The following is a 20,998-nucleotide window of genomic DNA, read 5'->3' as shown; positions in this document are numbered from 1 at the left end:
GCAATCTTGATTGGTTGCCACACAGACCTAACTATAATAAATATGCAAATATAGTGTCAATGGCCTTGAATGAAAAACAATGACAAAACTGCCTTCTCATCTGTTTCAAATCTTCCTTTTATCTAAATTTTATGTTTCAAATCATATTGTTTCTCACACTGTACTCACATGATCTGTCATTAATGGTGTGGTGTCCACAGAACGCATGTTATTTGGTATTTCACTTTTGATGAACAAAAATATGAAAGCACTGTAAAGAAAATAAATTTTAGTGATGTTTATCATTACCCTGGTTCAATAGCAAGCTGCCTGCATTTTATGAGAAAACACAGCTTAAATCCAGTCCTAATGCTCGGACAATTACTGCCACACTGCTTCTCTAGGGGTCCTGCCGTTTCTCTAGGATGCCATTCTCTTTGACATCCCCTGTGTCCTTAACTGCAACGAGTTAGAAGCCTAACTCAAAAAATTTTCCCCCAAATCAGATCTTTCTCTTGATTTTCTTGTTTTAGTCTATAGCTGCATCCTTCTTTTATTCTTAACTCTGGAATTATTCTTAACTCTGGAAGAATGGAAGTATTCTTAACTCTGGAATCACATGGTTAAAAGAAAATGAAAGTGAAAACCACCTGTTATACTGACAAAACCCTAGACGTTTAACAACATCCTTGATGGACAAACTTCAGCAGATAGGTACCACGGGTGTGAGCAGGGAACTGTACAGCCCCCACAGAAGAGATGCTGTGGCCACTACACCCACACTCAGATGAGGCAGTCTTCACGGTCACACAACAGAATGCTTCATAGATATAAAAAAAGAAATGAGGACACCCTCTGTGCTCTGATATGGAAAGATCTCCAGAGCATATTTTAAGAGATGAAAACACATGCATAAGCCTAATGACTTTCCCCCCTTTGACATTCTTGCATTCTGCATTTTCTATTCATGTCCACTATCTTTGTAACAAATGTTTCGCTTACCATTGTTGACTTTTGAACCATGGAAATAGGTTAAAATGTGTTAAAATATTAAATTAACTTAAGGAAATTAACAACTCTGGTATACTTTTGACATTCCTTTTCAAAAATATGTTTGCATGGGGGCATCTGGGTGGCTCAGTAGGTTAAAGCTTCTGCCTTCAGCTCAGGTTATGATCCCAGTGTTCTGGGATCAAGCCCCGCATCGGGCTTTCTGCTTAGCAGGGAGCCTGCTTCCTCCTCTCTCTCTGCCTACTTGCAATCCCTGTCTGTCAAATAAATAAATAAAATCTTAAAAAAAATATGTTTGCATGGTTCAAAAGTTAAAGATATATGAGGAGTTTTCAAAGTACAGAGGAGGCTGAAATAGTGTAGGTAGCAAAGTGCAGACAAGGGCTGATAATGTGTGATTTTTTTAATATGAATTTAAAATTTCTTAGCTTACTTAGTTCAGCCTCTTACTTGCTTTCAAAAGTTGAACGGTTCTATATTCCCTTCTATAGCAAATGTAACTGTCCTTTTTGAGTTTTATTACTCTCTGCATTATGTACTCCATAACCTACTCCACATAATTCTCCACAGCGACTTTCGTCTCTGACCTGTCCCTGCTCCAACCTCTCCTCCACCCCCATCTTCCACAACCACCTGCTCTTGCTTGTTTCTCTTTCTTAGTTGAACACAGCACACACTCTCCTCTTCTTATCCATACTAAAGAAGAACTGAAGGCTGAATGTGACAAGAATCCTCCCCATTCCCAGGTCGGTCCTCACTGACTCTTCCTCCTCTCTGAATTCCCACAATACTAAGAATAGTCATCGCATAATCCAGAACATTTACCACAAGTCCTTGTGAAATTTTTTCTCTACAGATTTTCTAATTCAATGGAAGATAAGATCTCCTTCAAGATCCTCAAAGCACTTAACACTCAGTAAAAATGAATGCATGAAACCTAATTAAACGTGTATCTTAGTTAAATGTGTGCTTACATACCTGCTAATTTGCAAAGCTATTATTAGACATCTCAATTGCATTTTCTTCTCAAAATTATCATGAAAACCCTCAACTTTGTATAGATGAGTATGTTTTCCTAATGACAATATAAGATGGTATATTAGAAATACTTGAATAGTACCAAGGAGAAAGTCTTTGAGTGTTTCTTCAAACAACTGTATGATCTCTTACAAATCACTTAGGCTCTCTAAGTCTCAACTTTTTCCATCTAAAGAAATGGGGAATGGGCCCATTTTACTGAAATGTGATGAGAATTAAATAACAATGCATGCAAAATTCTTAGCGTACTTTTGGGAACATGGTAAAATCTCAAGATATGTTAGGAAATAAAGAGAATATTGGATGGGAGGGGGGTTTTGAGCATGAGAAAAAAAAAATCAGGACCAAGAATTCAGCTGTTTTGAGCTTGTGTGACTAGTGTTTGTCACAAAATAGGTAAGTCAGATCAGTTAGGTCAAGAGTGGGTGCAGGGCACTAAGTTAGGACAAGCTAATGAAATTTATCTTATGTATACTAACATAAAACCAAATAGATCACAAAGCCTTTTGGGCTACAGACTTACAGAACTTGATACAGTGTCTAAGACACAAAGATACATGATAAAGTCTGTGAATATTGTCAAAAGCATGAAAAATTTTTAAAAAATCAATGTTATACATAGGAGTGCTTCTTTACATTTTTGATCTTTCCAGTTTCCCTAGATTTGTACCTCTGTACATCTTACTATTAATAGAACTTGTTTGTATGTGTTTACCCTGACAATTTAACAAGCCTCTATTGAGCATCTTTTAAGTTTCAAGCACTGTGTGGCAAAGTCTAATGGTGATGGTGGGAGAGATGGTATTCCAAGAAAATAACAGACTTTGTCCTTCAAAGGAGAACACAGTTCAAGGATAAAGGAATTGTAAGAATAACACAAAACAGACCCTTCTATAATAGGAGTTCAAGATGCAATGGAAGTTTAGGGGCAACTCACTCTAATTAGGAAGAAGGGAAATAAAGAAAATAACACAAGAAAACAACCCAAGAAATCTCAACTGATATTTACAGGAGGCCAAAGAAGCTGAGAAAAGTGTCTTTGGGCTGGGGGAAGTGTCTGGGGTATGGAGTGATAAATAATCTAGGTCAATGAATTGAAAATATAGAGAGAAAGCTAGTCTAGGAAGGGTTGAATCTGTGATGGTGGAGGACATACCAGGCTAAGGAGACAGATTTATTCTGAATCCAATGGGAGTCTTCCAAGGTTCTTAATTAGAAGAGTGATGATTGATACAAGATACAAGAAAGTTATGCTGGCAATAGAAAAAAATGGAACCAGGTAAAGTAGATGTGAGTTTGCTTTTAATTATCTCATTTCTATTAACTTTTGAAAGTTTACAGTAGTTAAAAGTATTTTTGATTCTATGTATGTAGGTTAAAAAAATAATTTTCTTTCATAAAATAGAGGAACAACCAATTTTACTACCAAGTAAAAGTTAAAACTGGAATTATTTTCTAAATTAGTCCAAAGTGGCATTTTAGGAACTTAGTTCTAGGCTGCTGCAGTGACACCATGACAAACCGAAGTACAGGGTTGGGTCTGGTTTTGTTTCGGTTTTCTTCTCAATATCCAATGCTCATGGATTAAGTTCTGGAACTTAATTAAACTCATGGATTAAATTCTGGAATTGTAAGGCAGAGATCTGCACCCCTGTGGCCCAGGAATAAACCCCATTTGATTGTGGTGAATAATTTATTATAAATTAATAAATTAAAATGAGTAATAAATTAATAATTTAATGTACTGTTGAATTCAATTTGCTAGTATTTTATTAAAAGTGTTGCATCCATGTTCATTAGAGATATTGGCCTCTTGTTCTCCTTTTCAGTGGGGTCTTTGCCTGGTTTTGGAACTAAGGTAATGCTGGCTTTGTAGAACAAGTTTGTAAGTTTTCTTTCCATTTCTATTTTTTGGAACAGTTTGAGAAGAATAGGTATTAACTCTCTTTAAATGTATGGTAGAATTCTCCAGGGAAGCCATCTGGCCCAGGGCTTTTATTTGTTGGGAGATTTTTGATTACTGATTCAATTTCTTTGCAGGTTATGAGTCTGTTCAAATTTTCTGTTTCTACCTGTTTCAGTTTTGGCAGTTTGTCAGTTTCTAGGAATTTGTCCATTTCTTCCAGGTTGCCCAGTTTGTTGCTGTATACATTTTCATAATATTCTCTTATATAATTGAACTGTTTGGATTCCACCACAGGTATGCTTCTTGGGTTGGATGCTGGAGGGTGAGGCACATTTTGCCAGACCTGTGTCGACTACCTAGTAGTCATCAAGGTCAAAAAATTCATCATCTCCTCCTTGATATTCCATTCTCTGGAAATCTACTTGGTACTGCAAGATAACCTCCAATTCTACCAAATCCTTTCACAAAATGAGATCCTTCTTATGACTTATCTGTGACAATCCAACACAGCACTGAATTTTTTATAGTTGTTAGCAAACCATTCCAGCAGGGGTGTGCTCTCAATCAGCTCATGTTCTTGTCCTGTCTCTTTGTCTGTGAAACAAGATTTATTCTTCTCTTGTTCTGGAGTTAGATAATTTTTTCCTCTTTGTGCTTTGGCAATGAAGACTATATCTCATTATATCCAGACTTTCATAGACTATTAGAATCTCTACAACTTCCATTTCTGAAGCCTTTAGTGAATCTTGAACTCCAAAACAGTACTTGCCTGTGTCCTGCCTGATTTCATCAAAATCTTCTCTTGAATGAATTTCATGTTGGAGGGGACTTCAGTAGATAATAGCTTGGTTGAATCTATTTTCACAACCATAGGAAATATCAACTAATTTTAAAACTTTTGATTGCAACCTCTGATCAAACATATCAGATTGATTTAGTTCAGTTTTAAAGTCAGCCGATTCAGCTAAAACCAGACCCGACACATTCACTTTGTCCCCAGAAATAAGCAGCTGAACAGCAGTCTCAGCTACTTTCTGAACATAGCTACGTCACTTTTCCACTCTTAAAAGAGCAAAACACAAGGCTGATTGACTTCCTCTACCATGTTTCTTTGGGAGATCCACAGTGAATTTGTGCAGGACTTCTCTTGTGTTTCCTTGGAGTGTGCCAAAAAGTGCACCACTACCATCTATACAATGAAGCCAAATTTGCTGTCATCCAAAAGGAGGACTGTGAGAACCTCTGTACGGAATTTGTTGTCACACAAATACAATGATGTGTTAATTGGTTTGAAAGGTTCAGAGTCAATGTTGACTTTCTTTTCCTCTCCTTCTTCTGTTACAATTGTACTCCAATAAACAACCAGGCCATTTGGGGGTATTTTGTTTAAAGCTTGTGTCTCTGTTGTACAGATGTAATGGCTCCCAGAACTAAAAAGCATTTTACTTGGGACTTAATGTTAGATGCAGTTCCAAACTCATCTGCTAACATTTTTGCAGCTGGTGGAATCTGGTCTTTGGGAGGAATGATCAATGATATCATGCTTGTGCCATTGCTGTGGGCTGCCTCCAAGCTCCTGATGAGCTTCTTGATCTTACAGACCTCCATGTTCCTGTTGGCAGCATTGAGGTCATCTGCCATGTCTCCTCCCTAAGGATGTAAGCTTAGGCAACGGGGGTTGCTACTCCTTGGCAGTGGCTCTGAGATTTTTTTTTTTTAAAGATTTTTATTTATTTATTTGAGAGAAAGAGAACAAGCAAGCAGGGTGAGAGGCAGAGAGGGAGAGAGAGAGAGAATCCCAAGCAGACTCCAAGCTGAGTGTAGAGCCTGACTAGGGGCTCCATCTCATGACCTTGAGATCATGACCCTGATATCATGATCTGAGCCAGAACCAAGAGTCAGATGCTTAACCAACTGAGCCTCTTAAGGGCACCTAGATGTGAGATTTTTATAATCACATACAGGTGAATTTATATTAAGGAACTGGGGGAAAGGAGAGAAAGAACCTGTGAAACATTAGGAAAAAATGTTTACAGGATTAGATATAGGATGGGGTATGAAAGGGAAAAAAGCTCAAGATGACTAGGGTTTTGAGTTTGAATAACTATGGCTATTACATTCTATGAGAGAGGGAACACAGGAAGAGTAACCAGTTGGCAGGGAAGAGGAGAACAAGAAAAGTAATTCTGACTGGGAAATAATGAAGGTAGAGAGAAAAGAACTAATGGCTAGTGTCTATAGACTGCTGACCATGTGCCTGACCCAGCAGGGTTCTCTTCCACTGGTTATTTCACCTCAGGTTGGGGAGGAGGTGCCTGGGGGCATCTCGGTAGCGATGTGGAGTTTGACCCTAGTTAGATACAAGGACTGTGGCTCTGAAGAAAGGTAAGGGCTGGAAACAAAAACTGGATTTCCTTACACACAACTCTCCAGGAACAGCAAGTTGAGTAAGAAATGGGGAGCAGCCTCAAGGATAATCTAAAGCACTTTTTTTTTTTTTAATTGGAAAAGAAATTGGCTTTTATATGAACTCTGACTCCTGGATCTTCATTTAAGTTTGTTTTAGAGAACACGGTTCTTGGTGTCTGCTTCACACCCACCCTTATTTATTCTCTCCTGAACCATGGAGCCTAGAAAGCTGAAAACTGTGTCATCCCAAACTGTATTAGCAACTAAGTTGTGCCAGCAGGAGGCATATGAATAGGCTTAAAAGTTGGGAGAAGCTGTTTTGTTTTGATGGCGGCTCCGGTAGTTTCAGCAGTGGTGGTAACTCAGGGCAGAGGCAGCTGGGCTGGCTGGAGCGTGGGCTTCAGGGCTTTGGGCGGAGCACTCTTCCTCCTTTTGCACCACTGGGCCTTATCACAATTTTGTGAAAATTCCCCTATGTGAAATGCTTTTCTGTTTAAAATACCTGGAGTTGGGGTGACTGGGTGGTTCAGTCGGCTAAGTGTCCGACTCTTGATTATGGCTCAGGTCATGATCTCAAGGTCATGAGACTGAGCCCCTCATGGGGCTCCATGCTAGGCATGGAGCCTGCTTAAGATTCTCTCTCCCTCTGCCAACCCCCTTCCCCAAAAAATAAAATAAAATAAAATAAAATAAAATAAAATACCTAGAGTGATTTTAGTTGTAGAAACTGAGTGATACCACATATAGGAAAAATGTAAGGCTAGAAACAATCTATCTGACCTATTCCTTTAAAAAGAAAAGCAATAGGAGGTGACTAAACAAATGTGACCATATTCTAAGTTTCCTTATACAGTCCATGAAACTCTAAGCTTATTCAATGAATGCCTTTTGAACTAACTGATTTAATGGAGTTAAAATAATGAAACAAAAGCTTCCAGAGGTCCTCTTGGTAAAGAAACCCAGAAGGGAGGTGGAATGCCCTACAGGAAGAGATCATCACATTCCTGTGCCATAGACTAAGTTCCAAACCAAGCCGCATGATCTCCAAGTGCACAGACAGCTTACTACAGAGCTGAATAATTCCCCCTCCAGGGGAAACCAGTAATTGAACATGAACTAGCTATTGATACAAATAATGATAATTATAATACAAATTACCCAAATTTTAGAGTATTAGCTATCTACCTAGCAATATACAAAGCACTTAGCATATTTCTTTTCATTTCATCTTCAAAATATTTTATAAGGGTGACACAATTATTTCCCTCACTTTAGCCCCAGATGAAGAAACCAAGACTTGGAGAAATTAAGTGATTTGCCCAAGGTCATACAGATAGAAGTGGGTAGAACATGAATAATTTGCAATTTTAGAGAATGGACATTTTCTAAAGAAAGAAGAAATATGGAGAAAAACAATGCCTGAAAGACTGAGTAAATTGGCCTTAAATTACTATTAAGTCAAAACTAAGGCATGCTACATTACAATTTTGGGGTGTAAAGAAATTGTTTTTGTGAGAGCTATTCAAAGCTAGGATGCCATGTGAGTTGTACAGAATACATAAAATTGCCTCTAACCAAAAATGTCAGGAATCTGCTTTTTTAGAATAATCTATGTTATTTCTTCTCCAATTGGCCTGGAACCACTCTCTTAGGCAACATTTCAATGACAAAGAGATTGTTCCTAAATGTGGCTGGGGAAAAGCCATCACTGCAGGAGGAAGAGAAATAGAGTGTTCTTTCCCTGAAGAATAAAAAAGTACTAAAATCTTTCTAGGCATGGCTATCCATTATGTGAAGCACTGACAGGGAATATAAATGGAGACTAGAAAGGAAAGGGGACTGAATTTAAGGTGACCTAATTCCTGCTGGAGTTTTATTGATTGAACACTGACCTATAGAGATTTAAAGTCATTTTCATCTTCATCCACATAGTGCATATGACTAGACACAGATACATCCCAAAACACATACTTAAATGAATACATGTTTTCATATGTGAGAGAGTAGTTATCTGACTGGGATGAGCAGAGATGAAGTGACAGCAGGGATGTGGGAACAGGGTGGGGGGTGGGGGGTGGGAGGGAGGGGAGGTGAGGTGGGGGGTGGGCAAAGAGGAAGTGAGTAATGAGAAGAGATACGAGGAGAGAATCAAGGACTACTCCAGGGGCACTGGGGAGCCAGCATAACATTTATTTATAGAGTATAGCTGAGTTTGCAAAATAATGTGCCTTTTGATTCTAATTTAGGAGCTATGTACTAAGATTTTTCTAGAGATCAGGTAAATGAAAATGAGCTTCAAAGCAGCTCAATGATTTTCCAGGGGTCTCAGAGCTTTTGAGAACTAAAGCTGGGGCTTTCCAAGAGCTGACACTTTTGTCCTCGAAAGCCAAATCTGTGAATATAAATGAAGAATCAGAGGGCAAATCATGGCACTTTTATGAAATGCAGGTTTAAAAAAACGTAAACACATTGGGATCTCTAAAATGCGTTCTAAACTTTTAGAAGAAGAGTTAAGTCCGAAACAACTGCATACCTCACTACTGATAATCCAGCACCGACGTAATTTAGCACCGGTTTTGCTACTTCTTCTGCATCCATTCCAAACCAGCCAAACCTGGAATTGAGAAAGCTGCATCAGTGTAGCTAGTTTTGAAAACGTGTTCATCATAGTGTTCAAGAGCATGGACTCAGGGTCAGATTCCTGGATTCAAATCCTACATCCCTCTCTTACTAACTGCGACTTGAACAACTCTTTACCATGCCTCAATTCCTCATGTTTAAAATGGGATACCTAGAAGGTAGGTATAATTGTCATATATATCCCTTCCTTCTTATAAAGATATCTAAAATGAGTTAGTATACATAAAAGTTCTTGTGAGTGTCCTTTCTTATTAAGATTAAGGAAGAAGGAAAACAAAATACATTAGTGCCTAAGTGAATCCTAATTAATTGGCTGCAATTTTGTACAGTGTTTATTGAGACAGACGTTTAAGTCACTGCTTGGTTAAAGATCGCAATGTTTTGGCATTACCTTTTTTTTTTTTTTTCATGCCTTGACATCAACTGTAGCATTTGTTACTAACAATTACTGTTAGCACTGTTGCCCATTCAGGGCAAGAATGAAAGAGGCAAGCAGAAGCAGCAAAAGAAAATTGCACCTGTAAGAAGCTGGTCGAAGAATGGGGAAAGGCCAGGAAAGAACAGATTGGAAGTTAATTTGTTTTGTTATTACTGAGGTTATTATAATGCTTTGAGAGGGAAGAGGAGCCCCCAAATTAAGGTAAGAGTGACACCCTCCTTTCTACTTCTTTTCCCAAACTCCGCTTGAGTGTTAATTTGAATACTAAACAAGGGCAGCACAATCAAATAGAAGTTTCTATGATAATTGGGGGGGCTTCTACAGGTGCACAGTGTAACAGGGTAGTTTCTGGCCATCTGTGGCTATTGAACACTTGATCTATGAGCAGTGCAGCATGGAACTGAATATTTAATTTTATCATTTATTTTTAATTTATTAATTTTTAATTTTAATTATTTAACTTTAATTTTTTAATTAAATTTTTAATTTATTTAATTTATTTTTTAAATTTATTTTTTAATTTTTAATTTATTTAACTTGAAATATAAATGGACACCATGTGGTTTATGGTGACCCTGCTGGATCCCTCCAGAGCTGGGGCTGGCAGGGGCCAGAGAGTAGATATTTTAGGTAGATATTACAAGATATTGCAAGATAGATCTCTTGCAATTACTCAGCTCTGCCACTATAGTGTAAAAGCAGCCAGAGACAATGTGAAATGGATGGGTTTGGTTGTGTTCCAAAAAATTTTATTTACAAAAGTGGCTGGGAAGGTGGGCCATGGTTTTTTGACCATGGCCCAGGCTCCAGAAGGAATATGTGCTTTAGAACTAGAAGACCTGGGTTTGAAGCCTAGCTTATTCATTTCGTGACATTTAGCAAGTTACTCAGTCTCCTTGTCTCTCAGCTCTCTTATAAGGCATTGCTTACCTCATGTTTGTGAAAATGAGAGGAGAATGATGCATATAACATGTCCAAGAAATTGTCACACAATAAAAAAGGAAAATGCACATCAGTTTCCCTCCTTTCTTCCTTCTTCTGTTCTGAGGAGCTAATTTTCTCCTATATCTTAACCAAGTATCTAGATGGGATATTAGAATTTCAGGCAAATAATAATTAAAAGTAGCATATTTCATGTGTATGTCTTACCAGCTATAATCTCTGTGAGAGTAAAAACCAGGTTATTCCTCTCAGCTAGCCCAATCCCTAAGACTGGCCTTACATCAGTAGAGAATCTTAGTTGAAATTGCTTTGTGTTACCTTGAGCTTGCCCAGCCAGTTAAGGTATTAAATGATCCCCAGATTAAGATTCCAAGGCCTAAACCAATGGTTTTGATAATTGGGACAACAGCAATGTTCCCTGGAGATATAACATACAGAAAAAAATATGTTATTTCTAATACAAAAATAAATTTATAAACTGAATTAATTTTTTAAAAAAGATTTATTTATTTATTTGACAGAGAGAGAGATCACAAGCAGGCAGAGAGGCAGGCAGAGAGAGAGGGGTAAACAATCTCCCTGCGGAGCAGAGAGGCTATTTCCCAGAACCCTGAGAACATGACCTGAGCCGAAGGCAAAGGCTTAACCCACTGAGCCACCCAGGTGCCCCAAATTGAATTAATTTTTAACTTCAGATGAAGCTTATGGGATTTTCACAAATTTAGGAAAGCACAAGCACAATTCCTCAATTTTTAATAAAATAACTACACTTTTGGGCATTAAACTCAGGTTAATGATTGCTAAAAGAACTAGGCATAAAACAAAATCCTACAAAGAAAAATGATGAATTAGCTCTTTGCCTAATTGCACTAACACGCTTTATCCTTAACATAGGTCTCTATTTTATAACTTCTTGTAGAAACTGTCAATGATAAAATCAGTGGGGACTGTCCTCTTAGACTTGAACCAGAGCCAAGCACTGACAGAGAAGTCTTTGGCCCAATATGGCCCCAGACTATGCTCCCCATGCTCACTGACATACCTTCTAGAACCCTGTATTCAGTGCTTTGTGCTCCGGAAGGTCACTCAAGGCCAAATGCATGATTGTTTTTTCTTTTTTTTTTTTTTTAATAGTTCTAACCACTGAGCAGTCTGGCCTCAGTTCTGCAATCTTCTCTTGAAAGATTTCCTCTGGTGGCTTCCAAGATGCCTTCATTTCCTGATTCCTTCCTGTCTCTCTCTGTCACAGGCTACTCTTTCTTGTCATACTGTCTGGATTTAGGTGCCCCCTAAATATTTCCCCTTGAACACATTCTTCCTCTTGCTATATAGCCTTCTTGGGGCACTTGCCCTTTCAAGATTTCAGCTATCAATTAGAGACACATACTCCCAGTGCTATTGCTCTAGCCTGGACCTTCTCCACAGTTTTAGTGTCTGTCCCCAACAAGAGATCTCCAACCAGATGTCCCCCAATGTGGGAACATCAGGAAGTTCAGTCTCAAAAGGTCCCAAACTGAACTCATCATTTTTCTTTTTGGACACATACTTCTATTTTCATCACCTGTATCAGTGATACCACCACTTTCCTAATCACTTATGATAAAATCCCTACATCATCATTGGCTGCTCCCTTTCCTCTACTCCCCATCTCCATTCAGTTACTATGACCTACAGCATCCACATCTGCAACATTTCTCAAATTACAACCCTCCCCACTGAATCCCAATAGAGCCTGCTGGGTAATTATAAATATTATAGTTGTTATAAAGAGCTGTAGGATACAGTGAGCTTTCTGTTTCCCTCTCCCCATTAGATGTGATAAACATAGTTGTACCAAGGTATAAATGAGGTATAATAATTTAAATTCCAGTGGAAATTTAGAAGTGAACTCTTTTGTCTTCGAACTCAGGAACTTCACTAAATCATTTAATTCTGCAGAGATTCAAATTTGGTGGGTACCCGATAAGTTTTTAATATTTTAAAATTTATTTGCTTTTAATCAAATTAACCTCCCCAAATCCTTGATACTTGGAAATCTTTTTGCTAAATAGAATAGAATTCTCCCAGGATATATTTATATTAATAGAAGAAAAACTATCCTGACGGGCCAAACAAAGGTATAAATTCCAGTTATATAATTTCAGATACTGATAAAGCAACAGAGGGAAGATTTTTGTTTGCCTTTTTTTTTTTTTTTTGCCAGTGCTTTTGAAATGAAAATGTGTCTGCCTACTTTTAAGAACAAGTCTTAAGTATATTAGTAGAGACTACTATTTTAAAAAATATTTTCCAATTAACATAGAGAAAAGAAAGCCTGGAGCACTTAAACTAATATATGAGTTATGCTTGAGCAGATAGAGAGCAACTGAAACATTTTTGCTATAATTTTTATCAGGAACTAAGAAAGAAATCATTAAGAGGAAAAGGTCAGAATATGTACCCAAAATATTCATGGAGCATCCGAATGAAATTAATTTCTTATATCCATGACTAAGGATTATTCAGAATTGCTATTTGTGCTATCTCTTTTTATTATGAACCACAGTTATTTTGATCATAATATTAGTGATTACCAAATAAATTAAATCATGCATTACCTGTTGCCCAAATACAGCCACCAACCATTGCAAAAGGCCAAAATTTAGGGCAATGTAATATCAGATTGACCACCACGGCAATCAACCATATGGCAGCACAAAGTACCCACTGGAGAAACATTCCTGGAAATAAAAGAAATTGGTTTCAGTGGTTCAAACTGATTTGAGTAAATTAACCCTTAGGGATATCAACGCAATATTATAGGAATGGTCACCACTTACTGAATGCCTACATGCAGGTACTTTGCACACTTAATGTAATTTTTACAACTACTATGCATCATAGTTAACCCTAGTTTAAAGGTAAGAGAAAATGAATGTGAGATGAAGCAATGTGTCTCAACAGCTAATGGTTTGTAGAGCTCGAATTTAAATATACTGTTTACGCCAGACCGTGCCAAGGACAGTGCATTCCTGCTTAACATTCTTTTGTTTGTTTCACCTATTAAACAAATCAAGAATTTTCTACCGAAGAGTACTGGTAAGCCCAAATCTATATATTTTTATTCGAATGCTACACCTAGTGCCATCTTTCACCAAAACACAGCATTAAGAACTTCAGAATATCACAATGGTAATTTAGACCATTCGGGATCATTTATACCACCTTTGGGATAAAAACAAAGCCACTTATGGCCACAGGTAGATCCCTCACAGCTAGAGTTGAATGCCTTTGATGAGCCTGACAGTCCAAACCTGAGAATTAGCATTCTGGGTTGGGGCACTCTCCTTTCTGTGCTCTGGGTTGCCATCTGCCAGTTACTGAAGATGACATGGTGATATGAAGTCTAGCTGTACCAGGCTTCTGTTCCCTCAAGGGTTTAGGGATTCATAAGTTAAAGAAATAGTCGATATAGGAAGAAATACTAGGGCAGGGATAACTCAGTGTAGTAGCACTTCTGACTCTACCTGTGGAAGATTTTTGCCTATTTCAATTCAATTTCATGGTGGAGGAGAGAAAAAAAAAATGGCTGTCAGCCCCGAGGGCAACAAAGGAAGATCACAGAGATGAAAGCGAACTTTATCTTACAAGTTCTTCATTTTACAATTGAGAACTGAGAACAGAAAAGCTGGTGAGACTTGTCCAGGATCACAGTTGTTGGGAGACACCTGAAAACCAGTTCCTCTACCCCTTAGTATAGATTTTTTTCTTCTTTTAATAGTTTCCATTTCCATCCTAATTCCAAAGAAAACGAGGAGAAAAGCTCTGGGGAAAAAGATTTGTAATTCTATTAAGTAGTAACAAGGCAGAAGGAACAGAGGTGATAAAGTAAGGGCTTCCCAACAGGTGTTCAGCATAACGTCTGAACGTCTTCTACTCCTGGCTATGTATAGGCAGGTGGATTAAAAAACAAAAACAATCAATAAACCTCCTCCTTCTCTTTTTCAAAGTTCACATTACAGTCAGGTCAACTCTAACATGCCACGTGCATTCCTGAACACTGCGCTATGCAAAATCACATAATAAAAACCACAGTTTTTATGGGGAAAAGGGAACAATGCTCAAAAAACATTTCATCAACAATGTGTTTAAAGAAAAAGACAGGAACCTAATTAAAAAAAAGATAGGAACCTAATTAAAAAAAGACAGGAACCTAATTAAAAGAAAGTACAGTTTTACACTGGCTAAGTGGTTAAGAAATTCACAAGTATTACAATAAATATGGCACCTCAACTTGAAAAAGACTTGAAGGTTGCTTATGGGAGTGGGCATCAGAACTGAGGCAGCTTGGGAACTATTGTGAAGCTGGTGGATGGGGGAATCCTAACACCAGACGTGAACAGGTGTGGTGCTGAGGGAGCCTTGGAATGTTGAGGGATGTGCGAGCAAACACATCTCGTGCTTTCCCACGCACCTTTATTCATCTGGGTGCCATTTTCTGTGCTCACTTAGTGCTGTATCAGAGTCAAAATGGCACATAAGCACAAAATCCATGTCAAACTCAAACTGTTCTCTATTGTATGAAGTGTGTTTGCAATTTGCGTTTTCAAAACAAGTGTATATTGGTAGAACTAAATTTCTTCTTCTGTAAACATAACAGATAAGGCTAAAAATCTTTCCTGATAGTCACTCTCCCAGCTTTACCATGAAACACAACCTTAAGACTAATCTATACTGACTAAATCTCAGATAAAATGGAATGAGCATTATCGAAGGATTTATTCATTAAGTTCTATTCATGTGATGCCAGGTACAAGAAAATTTGTAGCCATCGTTAAAACAAAACAAAAAAACACCAAAAAAGAGAACTTCACATTTATACGTAATTTAAAGTTAACCATGAAGGAAGAATAATTACCATCACCAGTATCATATTTTTTAAGTGGTACAAAGTTTGAGCCAAACAAAAGGACAGCTACAGAAGAGGACACAAAACCAATGGTCAGGTCTGTTCCGTTACTGCTCATGGTTCCAGTACTGCCTGAGAGTGAGCTGGTTCACTTTGCACTTGATGTCCTTTTCAAGAGCTTCTGAAATAAAATAAAAATAAAACCAGTAAGAAGTTGTGAAACTAGCGGCGCCTGGGTGTCTCAGTGTGTTAAAGCCTCTGCCTTCGGCTCAGGTCATGATCCCAGGATCCTGGGATCAAGCCCCACATTGGGCTCCCTGCTCAGCAGTGAGCCTGCTTTCCCCTCTCACTCTCTGCTTGCCTCTCTGCCTACTTGTGATCTCTGTCTGTCAAATAAATAAATAAAATCTTTAAAAAAAAAAGTTGTGAGACTATGAATAAATTGTGATTACTATGTGATATTTTTCGAGCTTTTCGAAAGTATGCTAAAATTCCTTCTTCCAGATAAAAAGTTAGGACACTATGCAATTATGTATTATGTTCATACTCCATGTTCATTTGTTTTTTCTTTTATTTTATCAACAAATAGTTTTTGATCATTAATCTACAATTAAAAAAAACCCCAACTTTGACTTCAGAGCTTGAAAATCTAACTTCTTCTAAAATCTGGAGACATTTTTTTTTTTTTTAAGATTCATTCACTGATCTGAGAAAAATAGAGATAGTGGAGATGAGGGGGAGAGGAGAGAGAGAATCCTTAAGCAGCCTCCCCGCTGAGCTCAGAGCCTAACTCAGGGCTCCATTCCAGGACCCCAAGATCACAAACTGAGCTGAAACCAATAGCTGGATGCTTAACAGACCGAGCCACCCAGGTGCTTCTGCAGATAATTCTTATTATTTTATAAAAAAATTCTCTTGTGTACATGGACTGGCATAATGAAAAGATTTGTGGTGGACCAGGACTCAATTTACTTCAATCGGTTGTTGTGACAATTAAAAATGAAATGACAATGAAAAATGTGAAGACTTTCAGAACTTACAGTCTGAGGAGCCTGGGCTGCTCAGTTGTTTAAGCATCTGACTTTTGATTTCAGCTTAGGTCATGATCTCAGAGTTATGAGATCGAGTCCCATTTGGGGCTCTGCCTTAGGCATGGAGCCTGTTTAAAATTCTTTCTCCCTCTGCCTCTCTTTTTTACATAAATATATAAAAAAAGAACTATCAGTGCTTCAAAAGCAAAAGTTTTTTTAAAAATTTCAGATAGGAGCTTAAGGGCACATGTAGATTGTGTTGTTGCTATCGATTCAGGGATTACTTAGAGACAAAGGCACTGTCCTCATCAGCAGTACCCTCATGGTGTGTATTAGTTGAAGTTGTTCATGAAACCTTGTATCTTTATGACTTAAAAAGAAAAATAACTAAACAGATAAAAGAATCCTTTAAAGATCTCTTCAAGAATTTCTTAAGTCTCTTCAAGGTTTAGGTCCTTGAGGTATCCCTTCAGGAACCTCCTAAACTCTTTTTTTTTTTTTTGACATTTTTTTCTTTAAAGATTTTATTTGTCAGATAGAGAGAGAGAGCACAAGCAGGGGGAGTGGCAGGCAGAGGGAAAAATAGGCTCCCTGATGAGCAAGGAGCCTGATTCGGAACTTGATCCCAGGCCACCCTGAGCCACCCAGGGATCCCTATCCTAGACTCCTAAGGATAGAGAACAAACTGAGGGTTGATGGAGGGAGGTGGGTGGGGGGTGGGCTAAATGGGTGATGGTTAAGGAGGATACTTGTGATGAGCACTGGGTGTTATACGTAAGTGATGAATCACTAAATTCTACTCCTGAAGTCAATATTACAATAAATGTCAATTAACTAGAATTTAAATAAAAAATTGGAAGAAAAAAAAAAGGAATCTCCTAAAGTACAAGAACGACAGTGGTATGGGGAACAATACTATCACCTGGTCAGCAGAACAATGTGAGGCAGTTAACCATCTGTGCAATCTGGTAGCCACTAGCCACATGTGGATAACTAAATTTTCATTAAAATTAGAAAAAAAAAATCAGTTCCTTAGCCAAGCTAATTAATATCAAATGCTTGATAGCCACGTATAGCCGGTAGTTATCTGAACAATGCAGATGATAGAATATTTCCGCCATTAGAGGACGTTCTATTGGAGAGCCCTGCTAAGCTTATTAAAAAGTTCTGGTTCCCTTTGAAGAAAAGAATCCAAACCACAAATAGCCAAGAATCAGACATTCTTCATAACATTAGAAAAGGCTATTGAATATAATTTACTCTTTTAGTTGTATAATCTACATGAGGGAAAAATAACACAAAAGAGTCACTTTATCATAGGAGGTAATCAGAATCTTCCCACAATATCATTTTGAAATCATATTTTGTGCACTGACTTTTTGGTTCACTTCATCTCCTTTAGCCCTCTGGAATGGAAGGTATTCAATCCAGTCTTTTTTTTCCCCTCCAAATTTAATGTTATGATGACTTCTTGGGGATATGCGTTGAATAAAGTACACCTGAAATCACCTTTCTTTGATGTTTTATTTTACAATGATATTTAACATAAAGGTATTTTAGGGCACCTGGGTGGCTCAGTCAGTTACACGTCTGACCTTGGTTTAAGTTCAGGTCATGATATCGGGATCCTGGGATTGAGCCATGCATGGGGCTCTATGCTCAGTGGGGAGTCTGCTTGAGATGCTCTCTCTGTCTTCCTCTGTCCCTCCCTGTACCCACCTCCATGCTTCTGCTGGTGTGGTCTCTCTCTCTCTTTCTCTCTCAAATAAATAAATAAATCTTAAAAAAAAAAAAAAAGGTGTTTCATTTTTCCATGTATTGTTCCTTATGTGTTCTTGCAGAGAATATTAAATATAGAACTGCCTATGACATATATCCTTTGGCATTATTAAGGATAATTTAACTGAAAACAGGGATAACTTCAAAATTACTCAATAAATCTTAGTAAGAAAAACATCTATTTGAAATTGTATGTGCTTTCTTAAAACAAACCAAAACAAATGCTGGTAAGATAATATCCTCCTTGGGGATGTAATTGAGGAAGAGACCCTGAGACATACTGAAACAGTGACATAATAACACTACTTCAATAAAAATAATAGTCTTATTGTTAGGCACAAGTAAAGTTTAGCCCTGCAATGGTTTACGTGGAATATTGCTCAAGAGTCAAGCAGGTGTACTGCTGCTAAGGTATCAGGATGGTAATAGCTCAGAGGAACTGGAGTTTCCTGGGAAGGATATCATGGGACTAAGAAGACACATGATTTGGTGATAGCTAAGAAATTAATTTTTTTCCATTTAAATTAAAATAAGCAAAGTGAAACAAAACCTCTATAAACACAAACTGATAAGAGAATGCCTAACTTTCAGAAGTGGCAAATTATTTAAGTGAAAAGATGGCTTTATTAAAGACCATTGACAGCCCTAAACCTCTTAGATTTCATTGCTATTGAAGTAATAATTTGAAGAGCTAATCCGAGTACATGAACTGCATTTTGACTGCTGAGTGAACATTATCCATATTATATCCTGCAAATAAATGAAATTTATTGCATACAGCTCTAGTACGTTTCAGAAAGCAAATGACCTAATTTCAATGTGGGCTGGCAAGTTGGCTATACGCACCATCGTTAAGGAAGAATCTACCTTCCTAAATCAATAAAATTTATATGCAAAAGTGAAGCAATATCACTTTTAGCACATAACTCCCAATTCTTTTTAGTGCAGACTTGTTAACAAGTCTCAAACCACTAAAATAAAATAGTTTTTAAATGCTTGCCTTCAAGTGTCCTCTGATATTTTATTCATTCATTTTTTATTTTTGTACTTTTATTTCATTTATTTGTAAATGTTTTCCTTCTCAATTTTTCCTGTCAATTTAAACTTCTACGTAGACCTTTTTTTGTTAGGACTTGGCACGTTCTAATGAATAATGCTTCTTCTACTGCAACTAAGATTTCAGTTTTAGTTTCATGTTAATTTCCTCAACTCTCCTGGAAAGATCTGCCGACATCTTCGGTAAAATTCTCCGTGCTTTAAAAAAAAAAAAAAAAAAAAAAAAAAAAAAAAAAAAATCTCAGTGCTTGAACATACTTATTCTGAGCTTTGATCTTTTTTTTTTTTTTTCTTTTTTCTTTTTAATCATTAGCGCATTCAGAAAAATCAGGAGACGCTCCACCGCAAGGTTACCGGGTTACTTTGAGTTGGTTGCTCGTACTCACTGTGCTCCGGGCTGGCGCTAAAACTCCCTCCAGCTCAGCACCCACTCGGTCCGTCGGTACTGCGCCTCCGCAGAGCCTGCACCCGCCTATTCCCGGGTTGCTGGGACAGCCCCACCGGGCTTTACTTCCTGCCGGGACAAATTACCTATGACTGGGCGGGAGATGGGCGGGCTCTAGCACCTATGACCCAGAGGTCTGTTGCTTCCGCGCGACCCGGCTGCCCCGCCAGCCATTATTTCCTGCGGGGACAATTAGGACACAACGCCGGGAGAAGGAGGGAGCACTGCCATAAAGGAGACGTGGAGGCCGCCCCGGGCTGCAGGTTGAGAAACACCTTCCTGCAACTGCTGCGCGGGAAGCACGGTCTTGTGACTCATGTGACCCTGAGGAGGTGTCCTTGGGCCCTGTGTGGCTCAACTAGCAAACAAGAAAGGCTTTTGTGTATTTTAAGAGCTGATCCTTCATGGAGCTCTGTGCGAGTCACCCTCTAAAGGTGACAGAGTTAGGTGGTATTTGTACTAATTATGGATGAAACAAAAGGCCAAGGAATTTCATACAATTGTAAAAGGCTATCTAAAGCTGAATTTATCCTCACCATCAAGTAATTCTTCTGAATCACTAATGTCACTAACATCTCTGTGGCATCACAAGATTTCACTTGTAATCACTGATCATTTATTTCTAAATGCACACAGACCGGTTTTTCTGTATATTTATCTAATAGGTACTGAGTACCATGTGAGAACATACGTTCTAGGCCTCTGAAACTTGATTGTACATTATGATCACTGAAGAGGTTTTCTGCTTTATTTAGTTTTTTACAATACTAATACCCAAACCCCACAGCAGACCAGCTGAAATAGAACCTCTGGGAATGTGGCTTAGGAATCATTTTCTCCTCCAGATGATTCTAATGTGTAGCCAGTCTTGAGAATCACATTCTAGATCAATAGTCAAATTTTATTGGTGGGAAGAATTACCAGGAGAAGGAGTTAAAATACTGATTCCTGACATTTCGATTTTGATTTTGAGAAACTTTGCTTTAGTCCTCTACGGTCAAGGATGTAGCCATTAACTGCATATGGCTATTTGAATTCAAATTAGAGTAAACATTCAGTGGTTCATTTGTACTGGAAACTTTTTAAGTGCTCAGTAATCACGTATGCAGATTACAGAACATTACTATCATTGCAAAAAGTTCTGTTGGACAGCACTGTTCTGGACTCAAGAGCCCTGGGAGTACAGCTGTTACCTATAGCAGTCCTACCTTCATATGGATTCCGGAAGAGCAAAAGACGTAGATATGAACAATTAAGTTCAGAAAAGGGGAAGTGCTGGGTTCTGTCCTAGCCTAAGAGATCAAGGAAGGCCTCTCTGAGGAAGTGACAGTTAACAGTGACAATTCAGTAGTTGGTAATGACTGTTAGAGTTATAAGAGGAAGAAAGCATAAGGACTGCTCAAAGATGAGGTATCCTGGAAGGAAGTCCTGCTTT

At 38.1% G+C, this 20,998-nt stretch overlaps 1 protein-coding gene and 1 pseudogene across 4 annotated transcripts in view; both read right to left on the bottom strand.

The window, feature by feature from the left end:
- TMEM144 (transmembrane protein 144) overlaps positions 1 to 19,637 on the bottom strand; it is a 39,970-nt gene extending 20,333 nt beyond the window's left edge. For 3 of the 4 annotated variants that reach the window (XM_045986721.1, XM_045986738.1, XM_045986734.1), the window contains exons 1-6: positions 19,505 to 19,637; positions 15,262 to 15,433; positions 12,962 to 13,084; positions 10,683 to 10,782; positions 8,877 to 8,957; positions 169 to 250 (exon numbers count right to left, since the gene is read on the bottom strand). In XM_045986721.1, the coding sequence (XP_045842677.1) occupies positions 169 to 250; positions 8,877 to 8,957; positions 10,683 to 10,782; positions 12,962 to 13,084; positions 15,262 to 15,370 (495 nt within the window). In that variant the 5' untranslated portion in view covers positions 15,371 to 15,433; positions 19,505 to 19,637. Of the gene's footprint in view, positions 1 to 168; positions 251 to 8,876; positions 8,958 to 10,682; positions 10,783 to 12,961; positions 13,085 to 15,261; positions 15,434 to 19,376 lie in introns of all 4 variants that reach the window. The other variant, XM_045986727.1, reaches the window with a different exon arrangement.
- Positions 4,291 to 5,575, bottom strand: LOC123930480 (annotated as a pseudogene).
- Positions 19,638 to 20,998: the final 1,361 nt, after the last annotated feature.

Source organism: Meles meles, chromosome 2 (assembly GCF_922984935.1).
Source record: "Meles meles chromosome 2, mMelMel3.1 paternal haplotype, whole genome shotgun sequence".
NCBI classification, from domain to species: Eukaryota; Metazoa; Chordata; class Mammalia; order Carnivora; family Mustelidae; genus Meles; species Meles meles.
This window is presented reverse-complemented; position numbering and strand designations above follow the sequence as displayed.